Source organism: Eubalaena glacialis, chromosome 3, assembly GCF_028564815.1.
Source record: "Eubalaena glacialis isolate mEubGla1 chromosome 3, mEubGla1.1.hap2.+ XY, whole genome shotgun sequence".
Lineage (NCBI taxonomy): Eukaryota > Metazoa > Chordata > Mammalia > Artiodactyla > Balaenidae > Eubalaena > Eubalaena glacialis.
Window position 1 is genome coordinate 28,275,878 of NC_083718.1, and position 17,155 is coordinate 28,293,032.

Consider the following 17,155-nt stretch of genomic DNA (forward strand, 5'->3'; position numbering starts at 1 on the left):
CAGGGACGGACATGCTGCTCCTCTGAGCTTTGCAAGTGAAATCCTGGGCCGCGGTTTGCTGATGTTTTATACACTCCTGATCCCTTATGGAGGAGCTCACTCTCATAGCCCCTTCCAGCTAACCCACGCGCTACGTGAACAATCAGCCGTATCCGAAGTCCAGATGGAAAGCTGTCAACAAAGAGACTCCTTCCGCTCTGCCTACCGCATGATTCATCCCTGGCATGAAGACAGGCCGGAGATGAGCCCACCACCTTGACTCCCATAGGTGAGCCAGGAGAGGAGCACAGGTGCCCATTCCTCTGGTCAGCAGGGAGGGATCAGGTCAGAAAATGCTGCAAAACACACACACAACCTGGCCTTTGTTATCAACCGTCACGAGCTCATTAAAAACACATGCAGAAATGGTTAAACAAAATCCTCTAAACCTTTTACAAAATTGCCAGTCTATTAGAAGGACTGAGCTCACAGCAAACTCTCCCTTCCAATGTGTGCAATGGAGCAGCTAATGTCCTTTGGACTCTTGTCTATGGCACCAAGCAAAGGGAGGTGGTGGGGGGGGTGTTTGTTTTTGCTTCTTGTTGTTGTTTTTTAACTTTTTAAAAACGAAACTCTTAAATATAGCAACCAAAAGGACTATTTTACCAAACACATACTGTTGAAGTCATTGCCTTGTAAAAAATCCATGAAAATTATAAAATAAAAAGGGAGATTTGTGTCATTATATCAAGGAGAGCAAGAAGGAAAAGAAAACCAGATGACTGTGGCACGAATGCTTTTGTGAAGTGGCATTGCATCAAAGAGCATAGTGGACTCACTGAATGGGGATTTTGAAGCCTGTTACGAGGAAAAGTTGGATCGTAAGCTTGATCGGGGCAATATTTACTCAAAGTTTCCTTATAAGGAACAGAGCGTTGCATTCCATCGAGTCGTGGACTTTCACCAGGTGCCTCTTCCTCCAAATGGATGTATTTGCTATGATGCAATTTGCCCATAGATTTGCAGTGTACCATAACATGGCTCTAACACATAAAATAGCACATTGGTGATGTGAGGCCTGAGATTGAGATGCTCTGAGCTCTGATCTGGCATGTGCCACCTTCTCCTGGTGGGATCGGAGTAACTCATTTAAATCTCTGATAAATCATTTTAATATGTGTGCTTCTCTGGGGAGTTGTGCTTGTTCGTTATCATTATATATATTAATCATACTGTTTTTTTATATTATGATGCAAGATTAAACATAAGCTGAAGCTTTCGGTCTTGGTCTCTCCAGCCTTAAGAGAAAAAATATGTGTCCAGCTTAGGTTTTTGGATTAATCAGATAGAGAGCTGAAAGGGCTTTGGGAGATTCGTCAAAAAGAACCAAAAGTATGATATAAGTTCTATAAGGTTTGTATGTACCTAAACATGTACACACGTACAGACCTACCTGAGACTGTAGGATCTTTTTCATTCCTGTGGTACTTGGACTTTCACATTTCATGTAGAAATTGCTTTCCTCAGGGCCTGCTTAAAACTGAGATAAAGTTGAATCTGTTAGTGCTCGATGAATTTAAATCATAAAAATTCACATTAAAAAAACCCACGTTGGTAAGAAGTCTTTATGATAAGGAGAAACTTCATCTTGGTGTAAAAATAATAATCATTATAATAGTGAGGTCACTGCAAATGTACATAGCACTTTTCTGCTGAGAGCTTAATGCTTTTGCAAATTCATTTTCACGCTATTCTAAGAAAGAAGATGAGAAGGGCGTTATTTTTCTGGTCTTTCTTACAAGCAGAGAAATGAAGGTGTCAGGGTGGGGTTCCTCCAGTGGCGAGTTGGTAGGCCTTCCCTAACTTTCTCTTGAACCTCCTTTCTCTTAAGCAGATGATACTGAGAGAACGGGGTTAGAAACATTCCAAGTAACCAAGGCCAGTTTTCAGATTAAGTGGAAAGTTATTCAATTTTCCCCTTTTAGCAGCAAACAAGTTTTGAGGTTCCTGTCTTGGCTGCCACCCTCTGCCATGCATCCGTGTTTCTTCTCTCCCTTTAGCACGTCCAGCAACAGCTCTGTCAGCCCTGCAGTTACTAGCCTGCAAGTAGCAGTGCCTCGTTGTGGTTGAACTAGTAACATATTTGGAAACCTAAGCAACCCTTTCATGGCTGGGAGCAGAGAGAGAGAGTGTGTCAGTCAGTAGAATCCTGCCGGGGTCTCAGCTCTGGGGACCCTGAGGTAGATGGGCCTAAACATGCCCTCCTCACTCTCAGGAGAGAGTGTTCTGCTGTGATAATTTTTTTAATAGTTGATAGGATCCAAGTCAGGAAGAGAAATATTCAACAGCATAATTCCAATCTTAGGTTCAACTTGTAAATACATATAGCAGACAATAGTAAGTGCAATCATGGTAAATATATATTTACATATTGCAAACTTTACCATTTGGACATAACCAGAATGTTGATTTCAGATTCAGACTTGATCAAAGATGTGCCCCGAACAAGGAATTCAACCTCCATGTGCCTCTAAAGAGAAAAAAAACCTCATGTCTAAAATGATAGATACCTAAAGGTTTGGGGAATGTATGAAACGTTTGCAGAATGCTTTGGAGCTCTTCCCTTCCCTTATGCCTCACCCTGTACCTGCTCTTCCACTTTTAGGATTAATAAACTGGAAGTCACTTTTGCCCATTCCAGCTCTAAGTTTTTGTGATTTCTAGGAAGAACATGTGATACAGCAATTTGTAAGGGGAGAATATCAGACACACAATATAGGTCTTCAAATAATGGGGAATAATTGGGCCATTCTGGCCATTAGATTTTTGCAATTTGAATAACAAAATTAACTCATTATTTCAAAAGCAACCAGTCCAGAATGCAAATTTTAAAATTCAGGATACAGATGTAAGCTGGGAATTGTTTTTGTTTATAAGGCTTAAGAATTATGTTATTTTAGGAGAGAGAAAAAAATTATATATGTATTATTAAATAAGGATAACAATATGAGGATTGATTGCCTCATACTTAGAGGGCGTTGTTTGACTGACTTTTAAACAGAAACACTTCAATCATTTAAAAGTCTTCCATGCTGGTCAAGCCTTCAAACCGCCTGTATTTTGACTAAAGTATTATTTTTACTGCAAGATAAGCACCTTTACAAAGCAAATTGAATAAACGATGACAAACCCGCCCTCCCTCCCCCTTTTGCACATAAGAGATTCTAGTACTGCTTTGAGGCATCCCTCAAGTAAAATAACATATAAATAGAATGTGAGAAATTACCACGTTTTCTAGACTTCACACGTAGTATGAAAAACAAAACTTCATTGTGCCTCAACATATCCTTTCATTTTTTTCTCTTAACCTAAGGATTTCATTGAGTTCAACGTGGTTTATTAAAAGGAGCGCCTGGAAATGCCTCAGCTCCTTGGTCCGCAGGCTTTGGACTCGCTCACTGGATATATGTATGTGGTTTGCTGGTGCAGACTGGTAAATAGGGCCAAGCTCAAATGTAGTTTTCATTCAAATGTATTCCAGTTTTTCAAAATGGTAGAAATTCACACACAAAAACAACTTGGTTGAAAAATTCCATTGTGCAATGGTATCAAAAATCACTCAATGCATAAAATTTACCCTCTTATAATTAATAAAAGGACACTGAGAAAAACAGAGAACAGACTATAAAATATGAATTTTAGTTTGAGTCTCAACAAAAATAAAAACCTAAAGAATATTCCATCTGCCAGCCTTCAGTTTCTTTTTCATTTATTTGGCTGCAAAATCTTCGGGTTTCTGAAGAGATACTAAATTTTACAATAAGGGCATGTGTATAATGGCTATGCTTTGAATATAAACTTATACCATTTCTCCCTGCTGCCATGTAAGAGACCCTCTTTCTCAAAAGCAGTTAGTTATAGAAATAACCTTATAAATTAGATTTTCTTGGAATATGGTTCTACGCTCAAATTTCTTCTATTTGATGAGGATTTTAAGTACACAGAGAAATAGTTATAAAAGAGAAGAAATGGATTTTTTTAATAGATGCCACAAACTTCTGTGGCTATGGTTCACAAGCAATAAATGCTTTTCCTAAATGTTTTAATTATCTATCATTGTATCATTGTGCCTTTCTAAAACTTATCCAAATAGACATCCTAGGAAACATTGTGGTGTGTCTAGTAAACATGCAATAGGCACTTCAGTGTTACCCAAACAGCTCATTTACATGACACAGTTCCAAAAAATGGTCCACAGGAAACATATATACATATAATTTTTAGTCTGTTTTTAAGAACAAATTTAAAAGGTTCAGATTAAAACCTTAAATGCTCCTACTTTGATCACAGATCATTTCAGAGCAATAGACATACACAAATAAGTGTCAGGGTGTTTAGTAATCCCCTCAAAGTTGAAGTGCACACTGCACTAAGTATGATTTTTTAAAAAGAGGTGACTCTGTCCTTACTTATACATCGTTTTGAGTAATCTATATTTTAAACTTATACGTGGTTAATTCTTCTAAGCTCTGTCCCATATGAAAAGTTAGCTCTGATTGGGCGCAGCACGCGTAAATAAGGCTATGCTAGTCTTTCAAGCTCAGTATCATTGTACTTACATGCATTATGTATTTAAACAACAGAGTTAATCTAGCCTATAAATGTTTACAAATATTCAAATACATTTTTCCATGTACCACTTCATATTAACTACAAATATACTTTTTACAAACTTGAATATTTAGGCCAATATGACTTTTTTAAATTCCTATATAGTCATATTAAGCCTGCATATTGACATTGACTAAAAGCTACTTGATTTAATGATTAACTACAGAGATTATAATAAACTGTAAATAAGTCATTTCAGTGAATGGACTCTCTATCTGTGTCACACGGCCTCTCAAAGCCACTCTAAATATCCTCACTGAAACTGTTACTGACTAATGTGCTACATTTTAAAGCCAAATTGGGTTTTTGCTCCTCTCCTGCCAAACGAACTAGAGAGAATTGCCTCCTATAGCAAAATGCAAGCTCAACTGCAAACCCATTCCTGAAGACAATTAGAAAAGGGGGACAAGTGCCTGAAAACTTCAAGAAAAATTTTAGTTTTGACTGAATTGTTTTGCAAACTACCCTTCAGCCAAAGGAAAGTACCATGCTCACTTAATCCTAGGGATCAGGAGTAACAGTAAATTAGTAAATGTTAGAATAGAATCAGGAAAGTTAACTAGATAGTTCATTTCTCTCTCAAAAAAAAATCTTGATTTCTTTCAGGTGCTTGAATATTTTAGGAAAAAGCTATTCTATGAGCCTGAATTATCTGGACAATTAATTCAACAAATTATTTAGTGTAAGCAGATGCTTATAAAGTAGTTGGGCTTAAAAACTTTTCAAGTTACCGTTTCATTTCTATGACCTCACCCTTCCTTGTTACAATGTTTTAAATTTAGAGTTCAGTTTCTTTCACAAGAAGTTACAGAAATTAATTAGAATAGATTTCCAAGGGATCAGTTTGCAAAATGCTAAAAGTTTAATTTCTAAAATGTCTCTGTAAATGAACGAATATTTCTAAAAACCTCCAGCGTCATCAGTATGATCTGACTGCTTTAGCGCTCCTTTTATAAAACTAAGAAAATCTAAGAAGGGGTGGGGAAGGCTAGAAACATAAAATGTTTCTTTCTATGTAACTACATTGACAAAGTCAAAAGATAAATGGTTCTACATTTTGGACCAAAGGATCACATACAAAAGATACTTTGCCATGTTTCAGCAGGCCAAAGGTAGGAAATTTTTAACATAAGAGACAAAAATCCTATCAGTGTAATAAACTTGGACTGTAGCCAAAATGAAACTCCTAAAAGTTATTTGCTTTTAAAAATAAAATTATTGCTTTTTTTAAAAAATGGTATTATCTCTAGCATTTTAATGGCAAATGACTTTAAAGAGAAGGATTGAGCTCTTCGGTCCTGGATTTCAAAATTCACACTTACTGGATTCACTGTACCTTATCAGTAAGTTTCAAACATGGAAACAATTATAATGAAAAATTTAGATCAATATCTACAAATTAAAACTAAAATTATCTGAGTTTCCTACCCAGATGTATGTGAAAGTTTCCCTCATTATACTAGAAACCAAAGAATGTTTTAAGCTTTATAATAAAATGTAGTCATACAATACAGGAAATTTTGAGATGGTGAGTTTTTTTTTTGTTTTAATTCTAATCTGGTACAATGGGATTTTTAAAGTCAAGTTTTTATATGTTTTGTGTTCTATTGATAAAACTTTTGGGAGATTCAAGATTTTTTAAGTAGTATTACTTCTTGGGTTAAAAAAACAATTGTTTTCTTTGATAACAGTTCAAAACTTTTGTTTTACCTGAAAAATAAATATTTCAGCCATTTTAATGTGAGCGCTTATATAATTTTAATAAAACGTTTACCTTTTTCTAGTCTTCCAATAACCTGTTTGTAGATCATCACGACAAGCGTATTTAAAAAAAACCAAAAAAACAAACAAAAAAAACAAAACTCTACTTGATTCACCTATTAATCTGGTAGCATGATTAACTAGAAAGGAAATCCAAAACCAGTATCCTTAACATTGCATACTTCTTGGATCTCCTAGGGTACACCTTGCACACAATGCTGGGCCCACATTAATCTAGGGCATAATTGATCATCTAAAAGAAACAGATGTTTTCAAAAGTAAATGAAACCATATATTTAAAATATACTTATGTATCAGCCCGATGTCAAAGGGGGGAGCAAACTGAATGGTTTCCAACATGATTATGTGAAAAATTAATTTCCTTTTTAAAAAATGTAGTGAATAAACAACTGATTCCTTCACTTATCAAATGTGGCGATTTGTGTAATTGTTCTAGTTTTGCAAGGAATGTTTTAAGAAGTTATTTCTTCCAAATTTCATGTCAAAATATTGTTTTTATAAGTGGATCCAGTTAAGATAATGCTCCTCATTTAAAATTAGATGCTAGTCAATGGAACTAAATTACAACTCTGTATATCCTCAGAAAGCTTTGAGATGCTGTGACCCTTTCATGTGAAACAATGTTTGGTTAGTTAAAACCAAGTGAGTTTCATGTAACAGAAATCCTGTTTCAACAAAAAAAGGGAAAGTAGGATCCCAAATAGTAAATTACTGATTGCACTTTATGACAATCTTTCGGGATTCCCATCCAAAGCCATCAGGGAACTTACAACTGGTACATTTTCAAGCTCCAGACCTTATATCCCACTTCCAACAAAGTTAAGAATATTAACCTTACTATAGGTCACTAATATAAATTTAATTTTGACAATAATCATGTAAAACTGTATTTTCATAGGTATCTTTAAGGCTGGAAGTTATGGACAATTATAGATTCCAGGATTTACAAAAACTCTCAGGTCGGTGCCAGCCCTGCTCACACTTAGGACGACGGCATGTAACAATTCCTCTATAGAACTGTCCGGCACGTGTGAGTGCTCTGTCAGTTCTTTAGGTCAACCAGGAAATGTTTCTCACCTTGACAAGCCCAATGAGGCAAGCATGAAGTTGGGACGATCACAAAAATTACGGAACAGTTTTTTTAAATGGTTGCATGAACTTAATTACATTTTAGTTAAAACTTAGGAATTAAAACCTGGGAACTTTTGAGTTTTCCCAGGAACAAAGAGGACGTATACAGCTATTCTTGAACAGTCGAATGCCTGCTAATTCGATTGCCTAGAATTCCAGTCGTTAGCCAAGCAGTTTTCCAAATTAAGACATCCGGTCTCCTTCAATTTTCCACTTAAACCAGAACACAGAAGAATAGATTTGACCAATCAACTTCGGATAAAATTACCCATGAAAATATGACTTATGGTGTACGGATTAGTAGTTGTACAGCATATTACAAAAAATCTATGAAACTTGAGGTTTCACAGATTCACAAATTTCTAGAGAGTTACCTTAACATTCCTGATCTAGGCTATAGAAAATGGGTCACATTTTTTAAATGTGCATTTAGTATCTTCTTAAATGACTAGAAGCAAAATGTTTGCACACTTCCATTTGAGTGATTTAAGGCATTCTAATAATCCATAAGCTCTGTACAGAATTGGTATTAAAAAGAAAGATGCCATGTATGATACATATTTAGGATCTATGTAGTACACAATCACAATTTAAAAAACGCACAAAAATTCTCAGTTCATATAATTTATTGCAGTTAGCACACAGTTTAAAAATTCACCAACACACCAATAGTACAAAACTAAACAGCATTATAAGTTATTCCCCCCTCAGGAAAATAAAACATACTATGATTGTCAAAGCTAGATGTCAGTCTAAGTTTTAGAACAAAGGAAGAATGTGAAACTAATAAAAGGAAAAAGCAATCACTCACAATGACCACAAAAAGAAAATCCAAAAGAAAGTCCGTTTTCTCACAGACATTGATTGTCTTCTCTAAATTAATAAAAATTATTTCAACATAAACTGTATTTTAAAAAAACTAGAAACTCTTCAAGTAACTAAAGATAATGCTCCAAGGCCATTTTCACAGCTTTTTTTGTTTGTTTGTTTGCTTTAAATGCCATTACAGCCAAATTAACACACATTTGACCAAATATTTCCAAAACAGTCCAGCAACACACAATGGAGTTTTCCATTCAGTATCTTAAGCACAAAAATAGGCTATGTTTACAGTAGTTAAGGCGATCAAATTTTAAACAAAAGCAATTAAAAAAAAAAAAGGGAAAAACAGCAAACGTTTTCCATGCTACTCCCATAGACCTTATTTGTAAGTGCAAGACAGGAAAACAAACACTGTGCAAAATGCTTTGCCCTGCGTGCTGGTCATTAAAACCACACGTTGGGCTGCAGCCTCTGCTGCCGCGATACACATAGTCTACTAACCCCCTTCCCCATGTCAATCAAGGCAGTCCAGTCCTTTCAGCCTGGGGCTTTTTCAGTCCATAGAATCTTTTCATGAGTTTGGGGGGGGGGGGAATGGGGGAGGGGCGGGAGGGAAGGAGGAAGGGAGGGAAAGGAAGAAGGGGAGAAAAAGAAAAGGGGAGCAAAAAAAGAGAATGACCTATTGTCAATTTGTGCAGTAGTTACTCTAAAAACGCTCAACTGGGTAAATGTGTACATCTAAACTTTGAGCTGGCCTGGGTTTTGTGCAATTAGAAGTTTTGTTATAAAATGCACACTGCACATGCAAATCTTTAAGCCGTTTGTAAACATTTATATTTTCCTTGTTATGTAGCGAAGTTATCAATTTGCAGCTTAAGTTTTTATTCAGCTTAACAGTTTCAACTTAAAGACAGTGGGAAAGTCAATTTAAATTATATAAAATAAAAACAGTGCATTAACGTTCTTCATAACACCAGGTTTTTTTTTTTCCAAATGGTGCTATTTTTCTAAGGAAATTAAATAATTTTAAACTCACTCGTTAAAGTTATACAATGCAAACAAAGACAAAAAATATATTGAAACTCATGCATTTCTGTAGCGTTAATATTTACTTTTCAAGACTCAACTAAGAGCATCAACACAACCTGTCAAGTCCTTTGACACCCCCCCAGCCCATGTAATCAATTACAGTATACAATAACAGTAATTCACATTTTTCAACACACAGTTCAACACTGCTGAAGCTGCAATATCCTTTTTCATCCCAAGCAAACCTTCACAAAGACAGCGTCCCAGTGATCCCAGTGTACTTTCAGAATTTCTCTCATTGGGAACCGTCAGAAAACCAGAAGTTGCCACAGAAAGTTTTAAGTCAACTGCTTGTTTAAAAATAGATAATCCAGCATTTCAGAAATTTTCCATTTGGGTCTAAAAGCATTCAGGTTTCCAACAGCCAGAAAAGATTCATGCAATTTGAGACATATAAAGAGGCTAATAAAACTGGAGGGAATTTCTACTTAAAAAAAAAAAGGTGGGAAAAAAAGAGAGAGCTCAAAAGACACCGCAGTGCTGACAAAATAGGCCCTAGGAAAGCATTTTGTGATAGGACGATTTGTTTCAAAAGTTCTTATTGGCTTACTTCCCCTACCCCCCTTGAAAGAAAGAAAAAACACCTCTCTATTCTCCGACTTGCTCTAAAGTTTCTTTTACCAGAATGCTAAATTAGTGAGATTCTCATGCTATTCTAAAGTGCAAAAACAAGTTAATACCCCAACCTTTCAGTTCCAGGAAACAAGACTGCTTTTAGACCGTACCACAACTATATAGAGATCTATTTATATATAGGTATATATATATTATTTATATATATATATAAAATTATTTCCAGAGTTCTTGAGAGCTATCTTCTAAGGTCCAGTCTCTGACAGCGGGCAGGCTCAGCGCCTCGCTTTTGACGGACAAGGAGTTCACCAACTCACAGTGGAACTTGCGGATGTGCCGGTACAGGTCCCCGGACTGCGTGAACCTGCGCTCGCACCACTTGCAGGCGTGCGGCTTTTCGCGCGTGTGCACCACGGCGTGGCGGCTCAGGTTGTGCGAGTACTGGAAGCTCTTGCCGCACTGGGTGCACGTGTAGGGCTTCTCGCCCGAGTGAGTCCTCTCGTGGCGCTTCAGGGTGTACATGCAGGAGAACGTCTTCCCGCACAGAGAGCAGGTGGGCACGTTGACGTCGGCGGCTGGCTTGCTGCGCAGGCCGTCCTGCTCGCGGAAGTGCGTGCTCAGGTGGATCTGCAGGATGTGCGGGCTGGGGAAGACCTTGTTGCACAGGGGGCACATGAAGATCTGGCCCGCCGGGCTCAGGATGTTGGAGACGTAGGGCAGCAGGCCGCTGTCCATGCCGCCCTCCACCTGGACCCGCTCGCCCTCGGGGGTCATCATCTCGTCGTCACTGCCTTTGTCCTCCCGCTCCAGCTCCCTCAGGACCGAGTCCTCCCTCAGCGGAGCCAGGTGGGCAGGCTCATACTGTACCCTGTTATTAGCGCTCACACTCTCTTTCACAGTGCTATGTTCCATGTCATAGTCATTAGTGCCAACATCACTCTCATCACAGGAGGCCTCTTTCTCCACCTTCACCTGCACCAGGTTGCTTCTCAGCACGTCCTGTGAAGAGAAATAAGAGCTGTTCAGATTTTCAACTCCTGAAAGGCTGGACTTGACAGACAGGTCCAGCACACAGTCAACATCTGCCGAATCCCTCACGGAGGTGACAGACCTCTGGGACAAAGACTCTGTCGAGCTGCAGGGGCTGGCTACTGCTTTTCCAGCTGCTGTGGCGTGTGGCTCTGCCTCTCCGCCAGCCTGGGGGATGCCTGCTGAGTCCGAGGGCAATCGCATCCACATGTTCCCAGGCTCGGCCGCCAAGTCCCTTTTGCTAGGCAAGATGTTCAATTTTTCATCTTCCCCTTCATCTTCATCGCTGGGCAAATCGCCTGCCATGTGGCTGCTGCCATCAGAGAGGCTCTCGACTTTGTCCGAACAACTTGAAGCATCTTCTTCCTTTTTGGTGCTGTCTGCCTCTGTGGTGGCTTTCTCTTTCAGCTTCTTTTTGCAGACTTTGACAATGTCATACATGTGGAGATAACTGGCAGCTGCTAGCACGTCTTCAATGGGCAAGTCTTTGAACTGGAGTTTCCCTTCATACATGAATTCAAGCAGGAGAGCGAAGGCTGGGGCTGTAACAATGTCGCTGTTCAGATGAACAATGTCTCTTTTGTCCAGCTGGTCCTTGTAAAAGAGGTGGAAATACATGCTGCATGAAGCCAGTACAGCTCGGTGCGCTCGGAACTGGGCATCTCCCACCAGAACAGTGCAGTCACAAAGAAAACCCTGATGTCTCTGCTCGCTCAGACACTGCAGCAAATGTCTACTATGGTCTGGAAACTCCATACTGTCTTCATAACCTGGGAAGAGAGAAATTTCTCATGAGAGCCTGCTTAGGAACAACTTTTCAAGGCTCTAGTCCCCATTAAAAAAAAAAAAAAATCAGCTTGGGCCACGGAGGTACATGTCCCTGAATTTTAATCAGGCTAATGACCCAAGCACTACCAAATCACACACACAAAACCAAATGCAAGAAGAAAAATGTACACTTTTGAAACTTCTTACCCCAGCCAAACAGTCTCTGATGCATCTCCACCTTCCTTGAACTTTTAGTCAAGTTTTAAAAGCGTTAATTTCAGTACAGTCTCTTACTGAGAGTAAGAATTTAGGTCTCTTTCAGAAGAAATTTAATTAACTCTAATCATCAAATTATGTCCTACAAAACCTACAAAATAGCTTTAATTTCAAAGGGAACAACTCAAATAATGAACAAAGAAAAGTCCCAAACACATTCTGGAAGATTCAGAAAACTTGTTCAACCATCCTTTTTTATTTTATTACTTTTGATACTTGACTGCACTTAGCAAGCACAATTTAAACGCACATTTGGCTGAATCAAGAAAAAAAAAAATGAAATCGCATAATTAGTCCAGAAATTAGCAAACAACTTACTTTTAAAGTCAGAGTGTTAAAACAACAAAAGCCCTGTGTATAAAAACAGATGTTAATGCCTTAAGATTTGCAGGTATAGCACACATGTATGAGATCAGAAGGAACTACACCAACAGATGGAAAAGATCATCTTTACTATGAACAAATCCAAATTTTTTTTAATGAATTGAGAAAAAGAAATGGTTATATTTCTTTGTAAAATCTGTACATCTAGAATATTAAGAATCAGAAGGGCTTTATTTAACTCTGAAAATTCTCATCTAAACTTTGATCTGTTGCAAAGCAAAACGAGTTCCATATTAAAATTAATGCAAACTTTTAAATAAAGGCATATTACATTCAAATGAAACTCAAAAGCTTTACAGGTTCAACATACAAAAAAAGAAAAAAAAAAAGTCTTGCTAGTAAAAGAGAAACTATTCTTTTGACCCTGCCATAACTCAGTCAACAGAAAATACTTTGTTTCAACATAATTTGATATATTTTGTTTTCCCACTAGCTTTTATTCTTTCAAATATGCACTGTTGCCCTTATTTTCTGGTGAAAGAGAGTAAAATGGAGGCAGGAGAGACGCAGATGTACAAAGGGTCAAAATTCAACCACAAAATTCAACTCCTTAAACCTGACTTCCCCTTTCCTATGACCAGAAGCAAAGTTCCACACCATCCATCTCAAAAAGTGCATTTGGGGAATGGATACATATTAATTTAATATTTAAAAATTACTTCCCTGCTTCTTCTACACTTTGCCCAAGATGGGCTAAAACTTTCAGCCTAACCCAATACATTCTGCAAGATGCCACTGCTAGAATAAACCAAGATTTACAATACAATCACTTTAAGTGCCCCACAGCTAACATCAATCCTAATCCTTGAGAGGGCTAAAAATAAAGATTGGAGGGCAGCTCACAAGGTAGCCGTGATCAAATTAGGAGGCTGAGAGGACAGAGAGGGACGAAGAAGGAAGCTTATAAACATCTGATCCAGCTGACTGTGGCCATATGGCAGCTGCTGCCCAGATAAAGAGATTAAGAATAGAGGAGTGCGATTACAGCTGTCTGGCCAATTCAGGCAGCTCAAATCTACAAGTTCTAAATTAGTCGCTAACACAAAAACTCCTGCAAATAATTATCGTTATGCTGAAATAAAAGATCTCTTAAATATATATTTGAAAGAGAAATGAGGAAACCAGTCAAACTATTCTCCTGGGGACAAAAGTTTTTTTTTTTTTTCTTTTAAAAAAACCTTCGGTTATAAAAGCACTACAGCTGTATGTTTCAGTAGTGCTGCTGAATGTTTTGAAGAATAAAGTTTCACAGTGGAATTAATTACATAACAATCTAGCTTCTTAACTAGAAAAATCTTCTCATGTAAGTTTGAATGCTGGATTCCAGTTTACTATTTCTCCCCCCCTCCCCCGACTCCAAAAGCCAAAGAAATCTAAATAGCAGTGAACAACAACAACAAAAAAAGGATTTTAATCCAAATTGATCTCAAAAAGCAATATTTCAAAGCCTTTCTTAACATTTCAAAACTTGAAATATTTCTGTATATTATTTACCCGATCGAGCAAAAGGGATAAAAATTAAAACTAAACAAGCCCAAGACTCTCAACTCCAGTAAGATGTTCATTTAATACTCAAGTTCATATTTTATTCTTAAACTGGATTAGAAAAGTAATGTGATTTTTTAAAATTAAATAAACACCAAAACAGAAATATGCTCAATCTAATCTCTTGCTACTCCTACCTTTAGGACACATAAACCTGATTAAGTCCTTTCCTCTGAGTCTTGCTGGCTCCAGGTCTGTTACATCGGTGGAAAAAAAGCAGACTAAGAGACAGATGCAAAGTGGAGATGATGTTAGAGAGGAATGAGATACCTTCTCCACCACAGATCCGCACACACTAACTCCCTGTCTGTGTGTTAGAATAAAAGGCTGAGGGATGGCAGGCTGTCAGCTGCTCTGACATCATGTTCAGATGGAAATGCTACCTCCAGCTGTGCTCCTTTTAATGCCATATGCTACTCCTCTACACTCCTGCCACCAGCTTTTTCTTAGGAGAACTTTTCTCTTCTGTTAGTATAAACAAAATACTTCAAAGTCTCCCTTTTTTTCCAAACTTTCTAACAGAAGAAATTGAAAAACTCAGCATATGGAGTTCTACTGTATTTATGGAATAGCAACACTTCTGTCTTAAGTTGGTGGACTGGCTTACATACTGACAGCACACTCAAGCCACGGTGCTATTCAGGAAATCCAGATTCACTTTTATTCAACTCCAACGTTTAGTTTCAAAGGCAGCTTAGGGATATTTTTAAACCAACCCATTTGACATCTCCAGTCCCATTTCAACATTATTACGGCACTTCAATTTTTTTTTCTTTTCTGCTGAGATAATGGTATACATGTCTCAGAATGTTGGAAGACTATTCAGAACTACTACTTCAACCTGGTTCACCTTATTATTTCACTCTTATATAACTACTTATCTAAAACTACCTTCTCAGTAAAATTTCTCACCCTGCCAGTTAATGCAAATTTCAACTCTCAATATCAACAAGCTGAAACTGCACTTTCTGAAATCCTGGAAAGTACTTCAGTTCAATGAGACAAATTAATAAACAGATACAACCTGCTACAGCCACTTAAAATGAATGCTGCATCTGCGTATCTGATCCGACTTTCTGCTCAGAAAGAGAACTTGGTCTTCCCCTTGATCTGTGTCCCATAACAATCTTTTTTTGGGTCACTCTGTAATGTTCAGGATCACAAGAAAACCTTTCAGGGAGAAAGGGGGAAGGGGTGTGGGAAGCCAGGTCTAGCAAGTTGGGGAACTTTTTAGCTAGATTTGCGGGTCTTTTCGAATGGCTGATGAAGTTGTAACGTAACCCGGGCTGGCCTGACCAGTGCCCTGCAAGGGGCTGCGACATCTGTGAATGTCGAAGTCTCCACAGACTCTTGTGGGAGTGAGGAGCAGAAAAGGCGCTGGGGCCTGAGGCGCAAGTATCACAGTCCTGGTGATAACCACTCCGATCTCATTAGAAAACCATGGCCAAGAGTTAAATAAAGAGTAACAAAGACCAAGGTCTCTATCCTGTGTTTCTTGCTTTCCCAAAGTCGCAAACCCAACTTTCTCTAACTTCGCGATGAATGACATAATTATGAATGCCTATTTCAGGAGGCACTCTTTGGGGATAAATTCCTTCTCAGCCACACCACCTATTCTGTACAAATGCCCTCGCCTCATTCCAATATATCAGACATTAATCACCCCATTTACCCAGTGGGGTGGGGGGCGAGTGACAGATTAATGAGCCCGGAGCACCGCAATGGGCCAGCGACTCCCACTCCACAAATCAACCCCTTTGCGCCTCGCAGCCTCAGGTCCGGAGAGGTTTTGTGAGGTTGGGTTTTGTTTTTCAAGGAGGTGGGGGGGGGGGTGCGGAGCAGGGAGGGGGGAAGAAATGCAAATCTTTACGTAGTTGGCTGTGCATAAAACACTAGGGGAAAGAGGAAGGTTAAACCACAGGGAAGGAGGTGGAGGGCGTAGAGCCGGTGCAGCAGGAAAACACCTTAAACAACAGACGAGAAAACAGACCCGGGTCACGGCAACAACAAAAGAAAAGTCGTAAGAAGCCGGGGGAGGGTGGCTGCTACCGCTTCCCTGCCGCCGCGGCGCGAGCCCCCGGCAACTGCCCCGGCCCGGGAGGGGCCTCCCCGCGGCCGCCGCCGCAGCTGCAAGGGTCCCCGGAGCCACGGCCGTCCCGGCGCCGTGCAGCTGCACCGCTCCCAAGCCCCCGCCCCGCGCCCCCCGCCCCCGAGAGGCGCCGCCGCAGCTGCACCGGCCGGAGCGCGCCCCGCGCCGCAGCTGCACCGGCCGCACCCCGCCCGACCTGCAGCTGCGGCGGCCCGGCCCCGCACCCGGCCCCCGCCGCTGCGGCGCCCCCCGCCACCCCAAGCTCCACCCGCACAAACTAACTCCACTCGCGGGGCCCGGTCGCCCGCCCGCCTGCCCGCACTGCCCCGCCGGCCGGGGCCGCACAGCCGGCGCCCCGCCCTCCAGGGCCCGGAGGGGGCGCCGGGTCGGGGCCGGGGGCCGGCGCCGGGACTCACACGGAGCGGCCCTAAGTCACCGCGTCCCCGCCGCCGCCGCCGCGTCCTCCGCCTCCCGGCCGCCGCCGCCGCCGGACTTGGTGGGCTTCCTCCTCCGCGGGTCCCCCTCCCTCCCTCCCGGCCCCCCCGACCCCCAATCCCGGCTCCGTCGCCCACTCCCCCTGCCCCCTCCCTCCCGCCCACCCACCCCCGCTGGCAGCCGGAGGAGCGCGGCGGAGCGAAGAGGCCCCACTCTCAACGGCTCCCCATGGCAGCAGCCCAGCGGCGGCCGCAGCCTGCCAGACACAGCGAGGGAGCAAGCGAGCGAGGAGCGAGCAAGGAGCCCGGGCCGGGGGGCGGGGGGGGGGCGGGGGGAGGGGCGGGGGGACGCACCACGCACGCACGCGGCGGCGCCGGCCAGATGTTCCCCCCCCGCCGCCCTCCCTCCCGGCGCTGGGCTGCTGCGATTGACCGAAAGCGGCCGGACCGGGTTCCCCGCCCGCCCCCAGCACTCAGTCTCCTCCAATAGGAGGGCGGCTTTTCCGGGAGGCGGAGGCAGTGGCGGGCAATCGTAGGACTGACAAGAGGGCCCAGCCAATGGGAGGGGCGAACCGGAGCTGCC

At 41.1% G+C, this 17,155-nt stretch overlaps 1 protein-coding gene across 6 annotated transcripts; it reads right to left on the reverse strand.

Annotated features, from left to right (window-relative positions):
* Positions 1 to 8,470: 8,470 nt before the first annotated feature.
* ZBTB18 (zinc finger and BTB domain containing 18) lies at positions 8,471 to 16,783 on the reverse strand. 6 transcript variants are annotated; one of them, XM_061185404.1, is made up of 3 exons: positions 14,187 to 14,573; positions 10,473 to 11,846; positions 10,361 to 10,440 (listed from the first exon to the last, which is right to left on the reverse strand). In XM_061185404.1, exons 1-3 carry the CDS (start codon positions 14,197 to 14,199, stop codon positions 10,361 to 10,363), a joined length of 1,467 nt encoding a protein of 488 aa, XP_061041387.1. In that variant the 5' UTR covers positions 14,200 to 14,573. The 6 variants fall into 6 exon arrangements, with proteins under 6 accessions (XP_061041385.1, XP_061041383.1, XP_061041384.1 ...); XM_061185403.1 differs by lacking the exon at positions 10,361 to 10,440 and having other exon boundaries at positions 10,964 to 11,046; positions 11,159 to 11,846; XM_061185402.1 differs by lacking the exon at positions 14,187 to 14,573 and adding an exon at positions 16,742 to 16,783 and having other exon boundaries at positions 8,471 to 11,846.
* Positions 16,784 to 17,155: the final 372 nt, after the last annotated feature.